The 17,189-nt window shown below is 44.5% G+C and overlaps 1 protein-coding gene across 1 annotated transcript in view; it reads right to left on the reverse strand.

The window, feature by feature from the left end:
- Positions 1-7,563: 7,563 nt before the first annotated feature.
- Positions 7,564-17,189, reverse strand: part of LOC137360158 (antigen WC1.1-like) — a 29,127-nt gene continuing 19,501 nt past the window's right edge. The window contains exons 12-13 of the mRNA XM_068025707.1: positions 9,391-9,489; positions 7,564-7,653 (exon numbers count right to left, since the gene is read on the reverse strand). Of these exons, the coding sequence (XP_067881808.1) occupies positions 7,564-7,653; positions 9,391-9,489 (189 nt within the window). The remainder of the gene's footprint in view (positions 7,654-9,390; positions 9,490-17,189) is intronic.

The following is a 17,189-nucleotide window of genomic DNA, read 5'->3' on the forward strand; positions in this document are numbered from 1 at the left end:
GAGCTTTCACGGGCAGGTGTGGGCCATGATTTTACTTGTACACTGAGGACATCCATATTCCCTCTCTCTCTCAAAGCTGCCCCTACTGTTTCAGTGTTATCAGACTGTTTATACAAAATACTGCTTTGGATGGTGACAAATTTCTTCTATCAAACATCGACAGGACTAAATCCATCACCTTTTGTCTTCACAAACTGTCTATCCCAGCCACCAATTCCAATATACATGATGGCTTCTGGCTCCGAGTTCCACTCGAATTGTCCCCAAATTATGCTCCATACACATGTGTTACTCCGTCAAAGAGATGACCTCCTTCCACCTCAGCAGCATCTGCGACTCCACTCTTGCTCAGCCCAACAGATATTGAAACACTCCTCTATGTCTTTGTCACATTCAGACTCGACTTTACTGACCTCCCATGCTCCACCTTTCATTCACTTTTTGATCCAAAACTTTGCTGCTTTTATCCTATGCCATACTCGGTTTCAGATCACTGCGAGACAACAATAGTAATATGCTGACAATTTCAGCACATTGCCTTTGACACGAATCTGTCGCCTTGCTCCTGGCCAATTCCCCAGCCCAGCCAACAGGCTGCCTCACCAATCATTGCTCTCTTTACTGATCTACATTGAATGGAGGACCCAGAAGCCTTGAGTTTATTTTTCTTTACCATGCATTTCAAAACCCTCACGACCTCCTCCATCCCTACTAATACAATTGACTGTCGTGTTGCTGTAACGCTTAATACACTTGTCTCACAAAAATCTGTCGAACAGTTAAGAGATTTCAATATTACCCTTCCTGATTTATGTACTTGGACATGCAAATCTCTCTGCTCCTCCAGAGCTCCCAGCTTCTCACAATGAGGATAGCACTCTGATCTAGCTTTCTTTGGTACAAAATTGAAGACCTGGTACCTCCCGTATTGCACTCAATCTCCCCCAGTTTTACCAATCACTTAAATAATCAAGTCTCTTTGCACCGTTGTTTCTCTCATTTCCACCATTTACTGTGGCACTTAAGTTACACTCTTCAGCAAGCTTAGATAACTGAGCCTCCATTCCCTCATCCTATTCATTTGGACATTTAGTGACAAGGTACCACCCGAGTCGAGATCACTGGGAGACAACAATAACAATAACCTGACAATTTCAGCACATAACCTTTGACGCAAATCTGTCGCCTCCCGTCTGTCCAATTCCCCAGTCCAGCCAATAGGTTGCCTCCAAGTAGAAGCGCGTTATTTTAGGCGGCTCTGATGTGGCATCTTGTCGAATGCCTTCTGGAAGTTCCTATGAATAAAACACACCACATTTACCACATTCGGCTTTCAGTTTTTTACCAGCCACATTCTTTCTGTTATCAGACCTATGCTGCAGAATTCTCTACTGAACCCTCTCTACCGTCATATAAGTGCTAACAACAATACAAACGTCTGGTTATGGTTACCTCCCTAATACCTTTATTGGGCAGGATCGAGTTGCCCATGAATAAATTTATGTGACTTATATTTCAACGTTTTTCCAGTTTAAATGCGCTATATAATTTCAAGGTGTTACTGTTTGGTTGTATTACCCTCCAGTCTTGTCCTCTCACAATCCATGCCCATGTCTTAGTTTATTAAATATAACTCTAGGAACACTTGTCTGGTCCTACCATCTCTTCAGCTCCCACACTTCCTTTGATATCCTCATTGAAATTCGGTACCAAACTTTTGGTCATTTCTTATGTTTCCTGATTTAATTGTGCCTGTCTTTCCTCGGAGCACTCTGAATAACCTTGTGAAAGATTAGAGATATAGAGATATTGATTCTTGTACAGCAAAGACGGAGGCCATTCGGCCCATGCTGAATCACTTCAGAGCAATCAAGTCAACCCTACTCTTCCGCTCGCCTTAGACTGGCAAGATTTTTTTTTCAGTGCTCATCCAATTTTCTGTTGAAACTATTGATTGCCTTTCTTTCTGGCACCCTCAAGGGCATCTATTTCCAGATCAGTGCCATTCGCACATTCCCCCTGTATCTTTTGCACCTTCAATCTCACCATCAGTTAATCGGAACAGTTTTTGCTTGTCTAACCAATGTAAGCCTGTCATAATCATGTACAACTTCAAGAATTCTCCCCGTATCGCCTTTGCTCCAGTGAGAATACCACTAGCGTTTCTAACCTTACATCGTGACCAAAACCCCTCAAACCTGGGAACATTCTGGTAAATGTCCTGTGAACCATCTCAAGGACATTGAATCCTTCCTGGACTGTGATATCAGAGCTAGTTGCAGTAACTTATTTGGGGTCGAACCAGAGCTTTATGAAGGTCCAGCAAATCTTCCTGGCTTTTGTACTTATGCCTCTATTTATGATTCCCAAGATCCCATATGAATTGCTAAGCACTCGCTCAATATGTCCTGACACATTCAATCCTCGATGCACATGACCACCAGGTCTCTCTGTTCCTGCATACTCTTTAAAAGTGCTCCATTGCCTCACCTATACCTTCCGTCAAAATGCATTACTTGAAACTTGTCTGTATTAAATTCCATTTCTCATGAGTCCTCCCAACTTCTCACCTATCTATGTCCCTTTGAAGGCAGTTAGTAGCAGCCACACCGTTTGGTACCATTCGCAATTTTTTTTTACTGTATTCCAAGATTCAACTGATTTAAATATAAGCAACAAGAAAGAAAAACAGTTCCCAGCACTGACCGTTGGGGAATACCACTGTCTAACATGCTGCACTTTGAATAAAAACTATTTAACTAACTATTTTTTGTAGGTGAGCCATTGTTGCATTCAATTAGACATTATGTGAGTCTCAACTTTGTCAACCAGCCTTATCTGTGGCACCCTGTTAAACAAGGGCTGCTGTGACAAGGGCTCCCTGGGATCCCTGGTGTACAGCAGAAATCTCAAAACCCTCGAGAGGTCGGCTGCGTTTGCTGATAATGTAACCACTAAGTGGCGCAGTACTTGCACATGAGCAAATTCAGGCTCTTCAGCTGGAACGTCTTTGTCTGACACGTTCAGGCAGTTGCCAGGATTAAAGATGGTGCTGCTCAATTTATTACAGGAAATGCTTATAGCTCGATCGTTCGAACAAACTAACCTTGCATTAAGTTGGATGGAAGCCCAGTAATATGTTACTATGTAGTTATTGGATACTAAGTGCAAACCTCAGATCCATATAATATTCCAGCAACTCTATTAAGTACAAAAGAAATTTCATGATTGAATTTCCATGTTCTGATACTTTTGGGAGATAGTGAATTGGCACCCCGATCGATGGAGAAGAAAATCGGGCAGAGTATAACCGCCCCTCTGGCCGCTCTCATCCTCTGCAACTTGCTTTCTCCCCTCCTGCATTCAGGTCGCTTCCATCGCCCCCTTAGCCGTTCGCTCCTGACCTCGCTGATCCTCTTCACTCCGCTGGTGGATTGTTCCCCACTCCTCGCCACCCCGCTTCCCGTGATCCCCCTTCCTGCCGCTAGCTGAAGGCCACAGCCTTCTTCTCGGCCACTAGGCCTCTCGTTTGCTGGTTCACAACACGTCGCCCGAAGAAGAAAAGCGAGCAGCGAGCAGTGACGGGGCAATTTAGGAGCGAATGGCCGAGAGGAGGGAAGCAGCGTGGCCCGGAGCGAATGCCTGAATCAGCAATGGGTGGGGGTGGGGGGGAGAGGGAACGGGGAGCGGGCAGCCTGAAAGCGGGGTGGCGTGAAGCCAGGAGTGGGAACAATCGGCCAGGGGTGTGGGGGGGGGGACGTCGGGACGCAGCAAGGTCTGGAGCGAGCGGCTGTGACGATGAAGCATTGAGGCCAGAAGGGGGTTGCCGGGGAGAGGGGAGAGTGGCGAGTGGGGATGGAACGAGGGACGGGGATCGAGGTCCATCCTCAAAGTCTCCCATTCAGCCACTCACTCCAGCCGAACTGGGGGCTGGATACCCAATGATGCTTTACTGCAATTGTGCGAAGGCCAGGCGCCTGCTTGAGGATAATCCAGGTGCCGATATCAGACAAAAAATTAAATAAGAGCAAAATACTGCAGGTACTTGAAATCTGATATAAAGCAATAAGTACTCGATTTACTCAGTTGCTCTGGCTGCATCTGTAGAGGGAGAAACAGAGTTAACGTCTCAAATCAGCGACCCTTCATCAGCGGATCCGAAATGACATTGACGATGACGTCATCATACGCATGCATCACTTGGTCCTGGTGCTGGCAAGACGTTTGTTGCACATTTGCGCAGTTTGGAAAATCTGATTACAGATTCTCACGTTGTCAGGAGTAAGATTGGGAGGGATATCACCAGTTGTGCCAGCGCAAGATCCTGCAAATTCAGTGGCAGGACAGCCGCTCCAATATCAGTGCCCTCTCTCAGGCCAACATCCCCAGTATCGAGACACTGTTCATAGTCCCTCAGTTATGTTGGGCGGCCCATAAATTTCACAGGCCTGACACAGGACTCCCAAAACAAGCTTTCTACACTGCGCTTCGGCACGGCAAGAGGCTATCAGGCGAGCAGAGGAAATGCAACAATGTCTTTAAAGCCTCCTTGACAAAATATTACATCTGCACTGATACGTGGAAATATCTTGCCCATTCTGCCCAAAATGGAGAAGAAGCATCCGTGAAGGTGCCAGCCAGTTCGAACAACATTGACATATGCCGACAGTGACCAAGTGCAAACAGTGGAAGGAACGTTTTGAAATTCGAGCATCCCATTCATTCACCTCACCAAACACAATTTGCCCCAGCTAAAGTGGAAGAAAGTCATTCTCATTCCCAAGGGACTGCCTAAGAACAAGATTTTGTTAAACACTTTCTTGAAATCCATAGCGACAACCTCCATTGCATTTTCATCATCAACATTCCCTGTTACCTCATCTAACAATTCAATTAAATACTTAATTGAGGTGGGCATGTGTGAATGAGTTTAAAGTTGGGTATTTAAAGCCCAGATTATTATTTCGTGGGATTTGGGCATCTCTGGCAAGGCCAGCATTTGTTGCCCAAGCATAATTTCCTTTGACAACCTAAAGGCTTGCTAGACCATTCCACAGAGAATTTAAGAGTCAACCACGTTTCTGTGGGTCTGGAGTGACTGTATGCCTGACCTTGTAAATACGGCAGATTTCCTTCCCTAAAGGACATTATTACTGCAATTCATGATAGATTAATGGCACCATTACTGATAACAGCTTTCAATTCCAGCTCTAACTTTTAGTTTGGATTATTTTTGATTAATTGAATGTAAATACCACCAGCTGTCGTGGTGGAACTTGAATTGTGTCCCTGGAAATCTGGATTACTAGCTCAGTGCCATTACCACTCCGCCACCATCTCCCCAAGCAATCAGAAAAAGTAGCTACACAAGAACTAGTCATAAACGATGGCAGGGACTCAAGGAAGTATTGAGTGCAAAACGTATTGAATACTTGGATCCTGTTCCGACCCTTTGGAAGATTAACTCAATTAATATCCATGCTCCGCTGTTTACTGTTATCCTGAATTTTATTTCCCTTACAGTATCTATGCAATTCTCTTTGGAATGTTAATATTCAATCTGAAACTAAGAGCCTTTATTAAGTGCAATCAACCCACAACAACACGCCGATAAAAATTGTTTCCCCAAGTAGCTCCTCAATGCACATTTTGGATTTGGAAAGGAACATATGTGATTTTAAAAGAGAGAACTTCTGAGAAGAACGCGGAGCTTCAACCTTTCAGGCAGCATACACTGCCCGTCGTCAGGAGAAAGGACAAGACCAGATAGAAGAAATAACTTTATATCTGGTGGAGCATGGAAATGTGCGCAGGAAATTCCTGCTGATCGGAAATGACGAGTTCTCATTCTTGCTGCTATTGGTAGGAGAATTGTGTTTCGTGGTGTGTCGGTTTTTCTCTTCCTTACACAATCAATTTTCATCTTTTGCTTTCCTCATTCCATTTCATTGTTACTTGCCTGCAACATTGCCTTATATAATATTCATTTTCAATACATACTCCGTTAAATTTACTCTGCTTGCCTGCTGTTCCTGGGGGTCATGGAGCACACCTCCCATTCACGCCAATACACATTTTTGCTGTGAGTTCAGTTGAGAAATTTAGATCTTCCTGACGTAGTCTTAACATCTATCCTGTCAATCGTCCTTAAAATCTTATATGTTTCAATAAGGTCACCTCTTATTCTTCTAAACTCCAATAAATAAAGCCCTAACCTGTTTAGCCATTCTTGATAAGACAACCCGTTCATCCCAGGGATCAGCCGAGTGAATCTTTTCTGAACAGCCTCCAATGCTAGTATATCCTTCATTCAATATGGGGACCAAAACTGTACACAGCACTCCAGATGTGGCCACACCAATACCCTGTAACAAGACCTGCCGACTTTTAAATTCTAAGCCCCTAGCAATAAAGGCCAACATTCCTTACGCCTTCCTAATTACTTGCTGCACCTGCATGCGAACATTTTGAGTTTAATGTACAGGAACACCCAGATCCCTCTGGACTGCAGAATGTTGTAGGCTTTCTCCATTTAAATAATAAACTGTCTTTTTATTCTTCCTACCAAAGTGGATGAACTCACACTTTCCCACATTGAACTCCATCTGCCAAGTTGTCTTTCCCCCTCCACTCACTTAACCTATCTATATCCCTTTGAAGATTCTGTGTGTCCTCATCACAACATGCCTTCCCACCTATTGTTGTATCATCAGCAAATTTACATACACAGCGCTCTGTCCATTCCTCCAAGTCATTGATGTAGATAGTAAATAGTTGATATCCTAGGAGCGATCCTTGTGGCACACCACTAGTTATGGCTTTCCAATCCGAAAATACCCATTGATCACGACCCTCTGCCTTCTGTGTTGTGTAATACACAAGCAAAGCTGGGTCTCCGTTCGAAAGGACAGCAAATGGATTGTTCAGGAAATATTCGAGAGGAACTTTCTGCCACAGGGGATGCTAAGCTCTAGAAATGAATTGTGTTTAGCAGATGATTGGCGCTTCTGTATAATATTTTGATGTGTATGGGAGATGGACTACAAAGTTGCCAATGAGGATTGAAATGTGCCGTTTTGGCAAGTTGGGTCAGCGCAACAAGATCCAAAGTGTTCCTCCTTTATCGTAAAAACTCACTGAAAACGTGGCCTTGAAACAATTGGAAGGCAAATGAAAAGAACCCTGGAGGTGAAGAAGCAGAGATTGCAGGTGGTTGGCCATTGGCTAAAGATGTATTAATTGCCCGGACGCTGCATTTGGAAATGGCAGACTTAAAAGCACGCATGTAGGAAAGTGTAGAGTGATTTCCTGTGTGAGAACATCACAAGAAATGCGTGCTTGGAACTGTGGCCTTGACACAGCTTAGGTGTTGTTGCTAAAATGACTATTGTGAATGTGAAAATAATAAAAAACAGAAACATAAGACGATACGAAATAGGAGCAGGATTCGTCCATTCAACCCCTCAAGCCTGCCCCGCCATTCAACAAGATCATGGCTGATCTGTCCCAGGCCTCAACTCCTCTTTCGGGCCAGCTTTGCATAACCCTCGACTCCCCGAAATGTCATAATCTATCTTCCTCGTCCTTAAATACATTTAGTGACCTAGCCTCCAGAACTGTCTGACGTAGAGAATTCCAGAGAATCACCAGCGTCTGAAAGAAGAAATTCGTTTGCAACTCAGTTTTAAATATTTGACCCCGTTTTCTGTAACTATGTCCACTAGTTCGAGATACCCCACCAGTGGAAACACATTCTCAACATCTATTCTGTCAAGCCCGCTTAGAATCATATATGTTTCAATAAGATCACCTCTCATTCTTCTAATTCCAATGAAGAAAGGGATAATCTGTTCAGCTGTTCTTGATAAGACAACCCTTCGCCCCAGGAAACAGCCTAGTAATTATTTTATGAAGGGCCTCCAATGCTAGCATATCATTCCTTAAGTACGGGGACCAACACTGTATGCAGTACTCCAGGCGTGGCCTTACCAACATGCTGTACAGTTGGAACAAGACTTCCATACTTTTAAACTCCAACTCCCGAGCAATAAAGGCCATAATTCCACTTACCTTCCTAATTGCTCGCTGCACCTGCATGATAACATTTTGTATTTAATGTACAAGAACACCCAGATTCCTCTGTACTACAGTATTTTGTAGTCCTTCTCCATCTAAATAATAATCTGCCTTTTTACTCTTCCTACCAAATTGGATGACCTCACACTTTCCCACAATGAACACCATCTTCCAAGTTTTTTGTCCACTCACTTAACATATCTACATCCCTTTGCAGCTTATTTCTGTCATCAGCACAGCATGCCTTCTCACCTAAATTTGTATTGTCAGCAAATTTGGCTACACTACACGCTGTCCCTTCCTCAAAGTTATTAATATAGATGGTAAATAGTTGAGGCCCCAGGACCGATGCGTGTGGCACCCCTTTAGTTATGGCTTTCCAACCAGAAGAAGACCCATTAATCCTGACTCGCTGCCTTCTATGTGCTAGACAATCCTCGATCCATGCCAACACATTACCCCGAATACTCTCAGCTCTTATTTTGTGCAATAACCTTTTATGTGGCACCTAATTGAAAGCCTTCTGAAAATCGAAATACACAACATATACAAGTTCTCCTTTATCCCCTCTGCTGGTTATATCCTCAATGAATTTTTAAAAAATGGTCGAACATGATTCCCTTTCATAAAACTATTTTGACTGTGTTTGATTGCATTCTGCTTTTCGAAATGACTTGCTATTTCTTCCTTAATAATGGACTTTAACATTATCCCATGTTAAGCTATATCTATATATTTAAGGTCTATATATTTGTGCTTTCTGTCTCCCTCCTTTCTTGAATCGAGGCGTCACATTAACGGTTTTCCAATCCGCTGGTACCCTGCGGAATCCAGTTAGTTTTGGTATATTACGACCAATGCCTTTACTATCTCTGCAGCCACTTATTTTAAAACCTTTAGATACAGGCCAGCAGGTGCTGCCGACGTTTCTTCCTTTATTCCCATAAGTTTGGCAAGCACCTTTCCCCTCGTGATAGAGATTGTTACAAGTTCCTCCCTCCCATTTACACATTGCTCATCTATTATTGTTAGGATGTTTATAGTGTCCTCCACCGGAAAGGCCAATGCAAAATATTGGTTTAAATTAGCTGCCATTTCCCTGTTCCCTGTTATTAATTCCCCAGTCTCATCCACTAAGGGTCCCACACTTACTTTAGCTACTCTCTTCCTTTTTATATAACCGTAGAAGCTCTTTGTGTTTGTTTTTATATTTCTTGCCAATTTACTCTGAATCAATTTTCTCCCTCTTTATTAGGCTTTTAGTCATCTGCTGCTGATTTATAAAAAAAAACAATCCTCTGGCCTACCACTAACTTTCGCCACTTTGTACGCCTTTGTTTTTGATTTGATACTCTCCTTAACGTCCTTTTTGTTGTCCACGGACCGTCCATAATTCTCATTGGGTCCTTCCTTCTGACCGGAATAAATTTTTGCTGAGTGTTATGAAATATCTGCTTAAAAGTCTGCCACTGTTCATCTGCTGTCTTTCCTTTTGGTCTATTTTACCAGTCCACATTAGAAAACTATTTCTTCATCCCTCTGTAATTGTCCGTGTTTAAGTTGAAGACACTGGTTTGAGACCTGAGTTGCTCACCCTCCAACTGCATTGGAAATTGTACCATGTTATGAACACATCCCCCGAGACGATCCTTAGCTCCGAGATATCGTCTTGATCCTACCTCATTGCACATTACCAAATCTAAAATAGCATGTTCCCGGGTAGGTTCTGCAATGTGTAGTTCTATGAAACAATCCCTGGTGCATTCTACAAATTTGTCTTCCTTGCCAATTTGATTTGTCCAGTCGAAATGCAGATTAAAATCACCCATGATAATTGGAGTGCTTCTCTCACACGCCTCCATCATTCCCTGATTAATACCTTGTCCGACAGAGAGGCAACTCCTCGGGGACCTATCGACCACTGCCACCCGTGATTTCCTTCGCTTGCTATTCCTTATTTCTACCGAAACTGTTTCCACATCACGATCTATTGCACCTATACCCTAACTCAAAACTTAACTAATCACTTCCTTTAATAGCAAAGCTACCCCACCTCACTTTACTTTCTGCCTATTCTTCCATAACGCCGAATATCCTTGAACATTGAGTTTCGGGTTTTGGTCATCCTGCCACCACATCTCTGTGACAGCTATCAAATCATATTCATTTATTTCTATTTGTGCCGTCAGCTCATCCATCTTGTTACAAATGTTATGTGCATTCAGATAAATAGCCTTAAGCTTTGACTTTTTTAAAATCATTTTACCGACTCTGGTTCTAATTTCTGCTGTCCTCTTATGCTTGTATTCTCTGTCCCTTCCTGTCACACGCCGATTAATGTCTGCCCCTTCACTACCCTGCAACTCTGCTGTCTCTTACTTTTCGACTTTTTAAACTTCCCTTCTATTGGACCCTCCACCCACTATTTACTTTAAAGCTTGATCGAAAACCCTACTTATGCGATTCTCCAGGACCCTGGTCCCAGCATGTTTCAAGTGAAGCCCATCCTAATAGAGCAGCTCTCTCTTTCCCCAGTAATGGTGCCAGTGTCCCATAAATCGGGACCCTTTTCTCCCACAGCAATCTTTGAGCATTGCATTTACCTCTCTAATCTTATTTCCCCTATGCCAAATTGCACGTGGCTCAAGTAGTAAACTGGAGACTATTACCTTTGAGGTTCTTCTTTCTAATTTAGCCCTGAGTTGCTCATAGTACCTCAGGAGAACCTCTTGCCTAGATCTAACTATGTCTTTGATAGCTATGTGGACCACGACACCTGGATCCTTCCCTTACACTCCAAGTTCCTCTCTAGCCCAGAAGAGATGTCCTTAACCTTGGCACCAGGCAGACAAGACAACCTTTGGAGTTTTCTATCTTTGCTGCAGAGAGTTGCATCTATTCCCCTAACTATGCGATCCTCTATTACAACTACATTACTCTGTTCTCCTCCCACTTGAATTGCGCTCTGAACGTGGATGCTGTGGTCAGTTCGCTTATCCTCCTTGCAGTCTGTGCCCTCGTCCACACTGGGAGCAAGGACCTCATACCAATTGGATCAGGGCTGTGGCGGTGGCGTAGTGGTATTATCACTGGACTAGTAACACAGAGACCCAGGGTATTTCTCTGGGGACGTGGGTTCGAATCCCACCGCAGAAGAAGATGGAATTTGAATTTAATTAATAAATCTGGAATTAAAAGCTATTCTAATGATGGCCTTGAAACCATTGTCGATTGTTGTAAAAACCCATCTGGTTCACTAATGTCCTTGAGGGAAGGAAATCTGCTGTCCTTACCTGGTCTGAACTACATGTGACTCCAGACCCACAGCAATGTGGTTAACTCTTACATGCCCTCTGAAATGGCCGAGTAAACCAATCAGTTGTACCTAACCGCTTTGAAGTGAATAAAAAGCAATCAAATCGGACGGAGCACCCGGCATCGACCTAGGCACTGGAAAAACAACGGCCAACCCAGCCCTATCGACCCTGCAAAGTCCTCCTTAATAACATCTGGGGGCTTGTGCCAAAGATGGGTGAGCTGTCCCACAGACAAGTCAAGCAACATCCTGACATAGTAATACTCACGGAATCATAACTTACATACAATATCCCAGACACTGCCTTCGCCATGCCCGGGTATGTCCTGTCCCACCGGCAGGACAGATCCTCCAGAGGTGGCGGGACAGTAGAATGCAGTAGGGAGAGAGTTTCTCTGGGAGTCCTCAACATCGACTCTTGAACGCATGAATTCTCGTGGCATCAGGTCAACCATGGGCAAGGCAACCTCCTACTGATTACCACCTAATGCCCTCCCTCAGCTGATGACTCTGTACTCCACCATGTTGAACACCAGTTGGAGGAAGCAGTGAAGGTAGCAAGGACAGAAAATGTACTCTGGGTGGGGGATTGCAATGATCGTCACCAAGAGTGGCTCGGTAGCACCACTACTGACCGAGCTGGCCGAGATCTAAAGGGCATAACTGCTAGACTTGGTCTGTGGCAGGTGGTGGAGGAACCAACACGAGGGGAAAACATACTTGACTTCGTCCTCACCAATCTGCCTGCTGCAGATACTTCTGTCCATGACAGTATTGGTCGGAGTGACCACCGCACAGTCCTTATGGAGACGAAGTCCCGCCTACACACTGAGGGTACCATCCGTCGTGTTCTGTGGCACTATCACACTGCTAAATGGCTTAAAGTTCGAACAAATCTAACAATGCAAAAGTGGGCATCAATGAGGCGCTGTTAGCCATCAGCAGCAGCAGAATTGTACTCAACCACAATTTGTAACCTAAAAGCCCGGCATATCCCCAACTCTACCATTACCATCAAGCGAGGAGACCAACCCTGGTTGAATGAAGTGTGCAGGAGAGCATGCCACGAACGGCAACAAGCATACCTCAAAATGAGGTGTCAACCTAGTGAAGCTACAACCCAGGACTACTTGCATGCCAAACTGCGTAAGCAGCATGCGATAGACAGAGCTAAGCGATTCAAGAGCCAACAGATCAGATCTAAGCTCTGCAGTCCTGCCACATCCAGCCGTGAATGTTAGTGGACAATTAAACAACTAAATGGAGGTGGTGGCTCCATAAATATCCCCATCCTCAATGATGGGGGAGCCCAGCACATCAGTGCAAAAGATAAAGCTGAAGCATTTGCAATAATCTTCAGCCAGCAGTTTCGAGTTGATGATCCATCTCGGCCTCCTCCTGAACTCCCCAACATCACAGATTCCATACTTCAGCCAATTCGATTCACTCCGCGTGATATCAAGAAACGACTGAAGGTACTGGATACTGCAAAAGCTATGGGCCCTGACAAAATTCCGGCAATACGATTGAAGACCTGTGCTCCAGAACGTGCCGTGCCCCTAGCCAAGGTGTTCCAGTATAGCTGCAAGACAGGCATCTACCCTGCAATGTGGAAAATTGTCCAGGTATGTCCTGTACACAAAAAGCATGACAAGTCCAAGCCGGCCGATTGCTGCCCCATCGGTCTACTCTGAATCATCAGTAAAGTGATGAAAGGTGTCATCAACAGTGCCATCAAGCGGCACCTGCTGACAATAACCTGCTCAGTGATGCTCAGTTTGGGTTCAGCCAAGGCCATTAAGTTGCTAACCTCATTACAGCCTTTGTTCAAACATGGAAAAAAGAGCTGAACTCAAGAGGTGAGGTAGGAGTGACTGCCCTTGACATCAAGGCAGCACATGACCGAGTATGGCATCAAGGAGTCCGAGCAAAACTGAGGAATCAGGGGGAAAGCCCTCCGCTGGTGGAGTCATACCTAGCGCAAAGGAAGATGGTTGTGGTTGTTGGAGGTCAATCATCTCAGCTCCAGGACATCACTGCAGAGTTCCTCAGGGTAGTGTCCTCGGCCAAACCATCTTCAGCTTCTTCATCAATGACCTTCCTTCAATCACAAGGTCAGAAGTGGGGATGTTCGCTAATGATTGCACAATGTTCAGCACCATTCGTGACTCCTCAGATACTGAAGCAGTCCGTGTAGAAATGCAGCAAGACCTGGACAATATCCAGGCTTGGACTGATAAGTAGCAAGCAACAATCGCGCCACACAAGTGCCAGGCAATGACCATCTCCAACAGGAGAAAACCTATCCATCTCACCTTGACATTCAATGGCATTACCATCGCTGAATCCCCCACTATAAACATCCTAGGGACTACCACAGACCAGAAACTGAACTGGTGCAGCCATATAAATACCATGGCTATAAGAGCAGGTCAGAGCCTTGGAATCATCAGGCGAGTAACTCACATCCTGACTCCCCAAAGCCTGGCCACCATCTACAAGGCACAAGTCAGGAGTGTGACTTGCCTGGATGGGTGCACCTCCAACAACAGTCAAGAAGCTCGACACCATCCAGGCCAAAGCAACCCGCTTGATTGGCACCCCATCCACAAACATTCACTCCCTCCACCATGGACGCACAGTGGCAGCAGTGTGTACCATCTACAAGCTGCACTGCAGCAATGCACCAAGGCTCCTTAGACAGCACATCTCAAACCCGCGACCTCTACCAACTAGAAGGACAAGGTCAGCAAATGCATGGGAACACCACCACCTGCAAGTTCCCCTCCAAGTCACACACCATCCTGACTTGGAACTATATCGCCGTTCCTTCACTGTCGCTGGGTCAAAATCCTGGAAATCCCTTCCTAACAGCAGTATGGGTATACCTACCCCAAAAGGACTGCAGCGGTTCAAGAAGGCAGCTCACAACCACCTTCTCAAGGGCAATTAGGGATGGGCAATGAATGCTGGCCTGGCCAGATCCGCCCACATCGCATGAATGAATAAAAAAAACTGGCTGAGGTTCCTGCAAAGCTAAATTCTGGATCCCCATACCTGCCTCACTCGCAGTCTCACACTCCTGTCTCTGACGACCGTCCAATTTTAATGTAATTAATCTAATTGGTGTGACTGTCTCCTGAGAAACAGTGTCCAGCTAACTCTCCCCATCTCTGATATGTCGCAGTGTCCGCTGCTCAGAATCCTGCTCTTCAACTATGAGCCGAAAGTCCTCGTGCAGCCAACACTTGCTGCACAGGGCTGCACAGTGGCGCAGTGGTTAGCACTGCAGCCTCACAGCTCCAGTGACCCGGGTTCAATTCTGGGTACTTCCTGTGTGGAGTTTGCAAGTTCTCCCTGTGTTTGCGTGGGTTTCCTCCGGGTACTCCTGTTTCCTCCCACATGCCAAAGACTTGCAGGTTGATAGGTAAATTGGCCATTAGAAATTGCCCATAGTATAGGTAGGTGGTCGGGAGAATATAGGGACAGGTGGGGATGTGGTGGGAATACGGAATTACTGTAGGATTAGTATAAATGGGTAGTTGATGGTCAGCACAGACTCGGTGGGCCGAAGGGCCTGTTTCAGTGCTGTATCTCTAAAACTAAAAGTAAAAACTAAAACAGATGTGATCACCTTGGATCGCACGAGCTTCCACCAGCTCCCACATACTATAGCTGCAACATGTCATCTGCCCAGCCATTCTCTATTCGATTTAATTAATTAATTTGGATCTCAGTGTCGCAAAAAAATATTATTTAAATTAACACTCAACGTGTAATGATTTAAAGCAAAAAGGAGACACGCAGGAAATACCTAACAGTCACTTGCCAGCTCTCCTGTGGCGTCACACTTCGATTTTGTCGGTCAAGTAGGGCCACAGAACAGAGCCGCTGTTTCATATTATATCCCAGCTCCTCTCGCCTGTTGCCGCTCTCGCCGACGCCGCTCTGGACTTGCTTATCGGTTCTCTGAATTTATGCATTCGCCTGTAATCATTCGAATGGAAAAACTTCCTGATCATTTACAACTTTAATTTTACAAGGGTTTACCAAGCTGGAAAATGGACATATAACACAAATTGTATTAAAGATCTTCCACTTTTCTCCTCCAGTTTATATAAAGCTCAGCGATAACGACCTCCACATTCTGACAAAGAGTTTTTGCTGCTGCAATAAAGTGTCACTTGTTTCCATTTGCTTCCTGGCTGTTTCTTTCCTCAGCTCTCCTTGGGGATTCAGAGGGATCTTTGTTCATCGCTTGTCCAAATTCAGGAGGTTCCAGCTCCTCTCCATCTTCTGTCCTGGAGAAATCAACTGTATTTAAAATGTCTCCCTCTGTTTAGAGAGATGAGGAAAAACTGTTTTACATAACAGAGGGGAGCAACTAATCGGCAGGGAGTTGTTATGTTCTGGAATTCACTGTCTGATGGGTTTCTGAAAGCAGATTCAATATTAATTTTCAAAAGAGAACAGTATCAAAACTTCAATTACTCTTAGATGTAGTCGAACAGATACCAGCATAGAAAGATAGGTGAGAGAGACCGATGCCATAACTTGAGTGATGCAGAACTCAACACAACTTATTTAGAGAGTTTTTATGTGTGAATGATTGCATGTGTTTTATTTAATGCTGTTGCTTTATTTATACATTATCTTTAATCACTCAAAATAATATTCCAAACATCAGCCAGTTCAATGTTACAAGTGTTTAGATATTGGGAAAGTAGCTATTTAACGCAATTTGTATTGCAATTCTTTAATTGAGCATCTCAGGTTTACATAAAGTAAATAACTCAAGCAAGTGGAAACTTCCAAACCCAATAACACAGAATTTTCTGTCAGCAAATGCTCAGCATCTTCATCTGCTGGTGGCCCTGTCTCACTGCACTTACTGTCCTTCTCACCATCTCCGTCTGCAGGATCACCTGCCTCACTGCAGTTACTGCTCCATTCTCACCATCCCCATCTGTTGGTGACCCTGTCACACTGCACTTTCTGTTCCTTTCATCATCTCACAATCACTTTGATTTGTCGCTCTGTCCATTTTGCTCTGAGTCCGGGCTGGGTTTAGTTTAATCCAGCTGAGATTTTTAGTGACGCCTTTGTGTGAAGTCCCACCTCAACAGCTCAGTTTATGAATAAAATATAATCTCAGAACCACATTTAGATCATTTCAGGGATCAGTGCTGTGGATATAAAATATACTTTTGGTCATGTGTGGAGTGTAGGGGATGGAATATGAAATAGGATTTAGTTCCAGTCTTCAAAACCTTCAGTTCTTTCTATGATTTCACTAATTTAACAATGAGATTGAGAGAGTATTTCACTGCGTTCTTCAGCTCCTGTCTAAATTTAGTCTGCGTCACAGCGTAAATACATGTGTTGGTGCATGAACTGAGAATCCGCAGCATCTTTGATATTTGATTTGATGTAGATTTAGATTTAGAGATGCAGCACTGAAGCAGGCCCTTCTGCCCACCGAGTCTGTGCCGACCATTAACCACTCATTTATACTAATCCTACACTAATCCCATGTTCCGACCACATCCTCACCTGTCCCTATATTCCCCTACCACCTACCTATACGAAGGGCAATTTAGAATGGCCAATTTACCTATCAACCTGCAAGTTTTTTTGGCTGTGAGAGGAAACAGGAGCACCCGGAGGAGACCCACGCAGACACAGGGAGAACTTGCAAACTCCACACAGGCAGTGCCCAGAATTGAACCAGGGTCGCTGGAGCTGTGAGGCTGCGGTGCTAACCATTGCCCCACTGTGATAAAATGAGGGTCAGTGT

Source organism: Heterodontus francisci, unplaced genomic scaffold (assembly GCF_036365525.1).
Source record: "Heterodontus francisci isolate sHetFra1 unplaced genomic scaffold, sHetFra1.hap1 HAP1_SCAFFOLD_216, whole genome shotgun sequence".
Taxonomy (NCBI): domain Eukaryota; kingdom Metazoa; phylum Chordata; class Chondrichthyes; order Heterodontiformes; family Heterodontidae; genus Heterodontus; species Heterodontus francisci.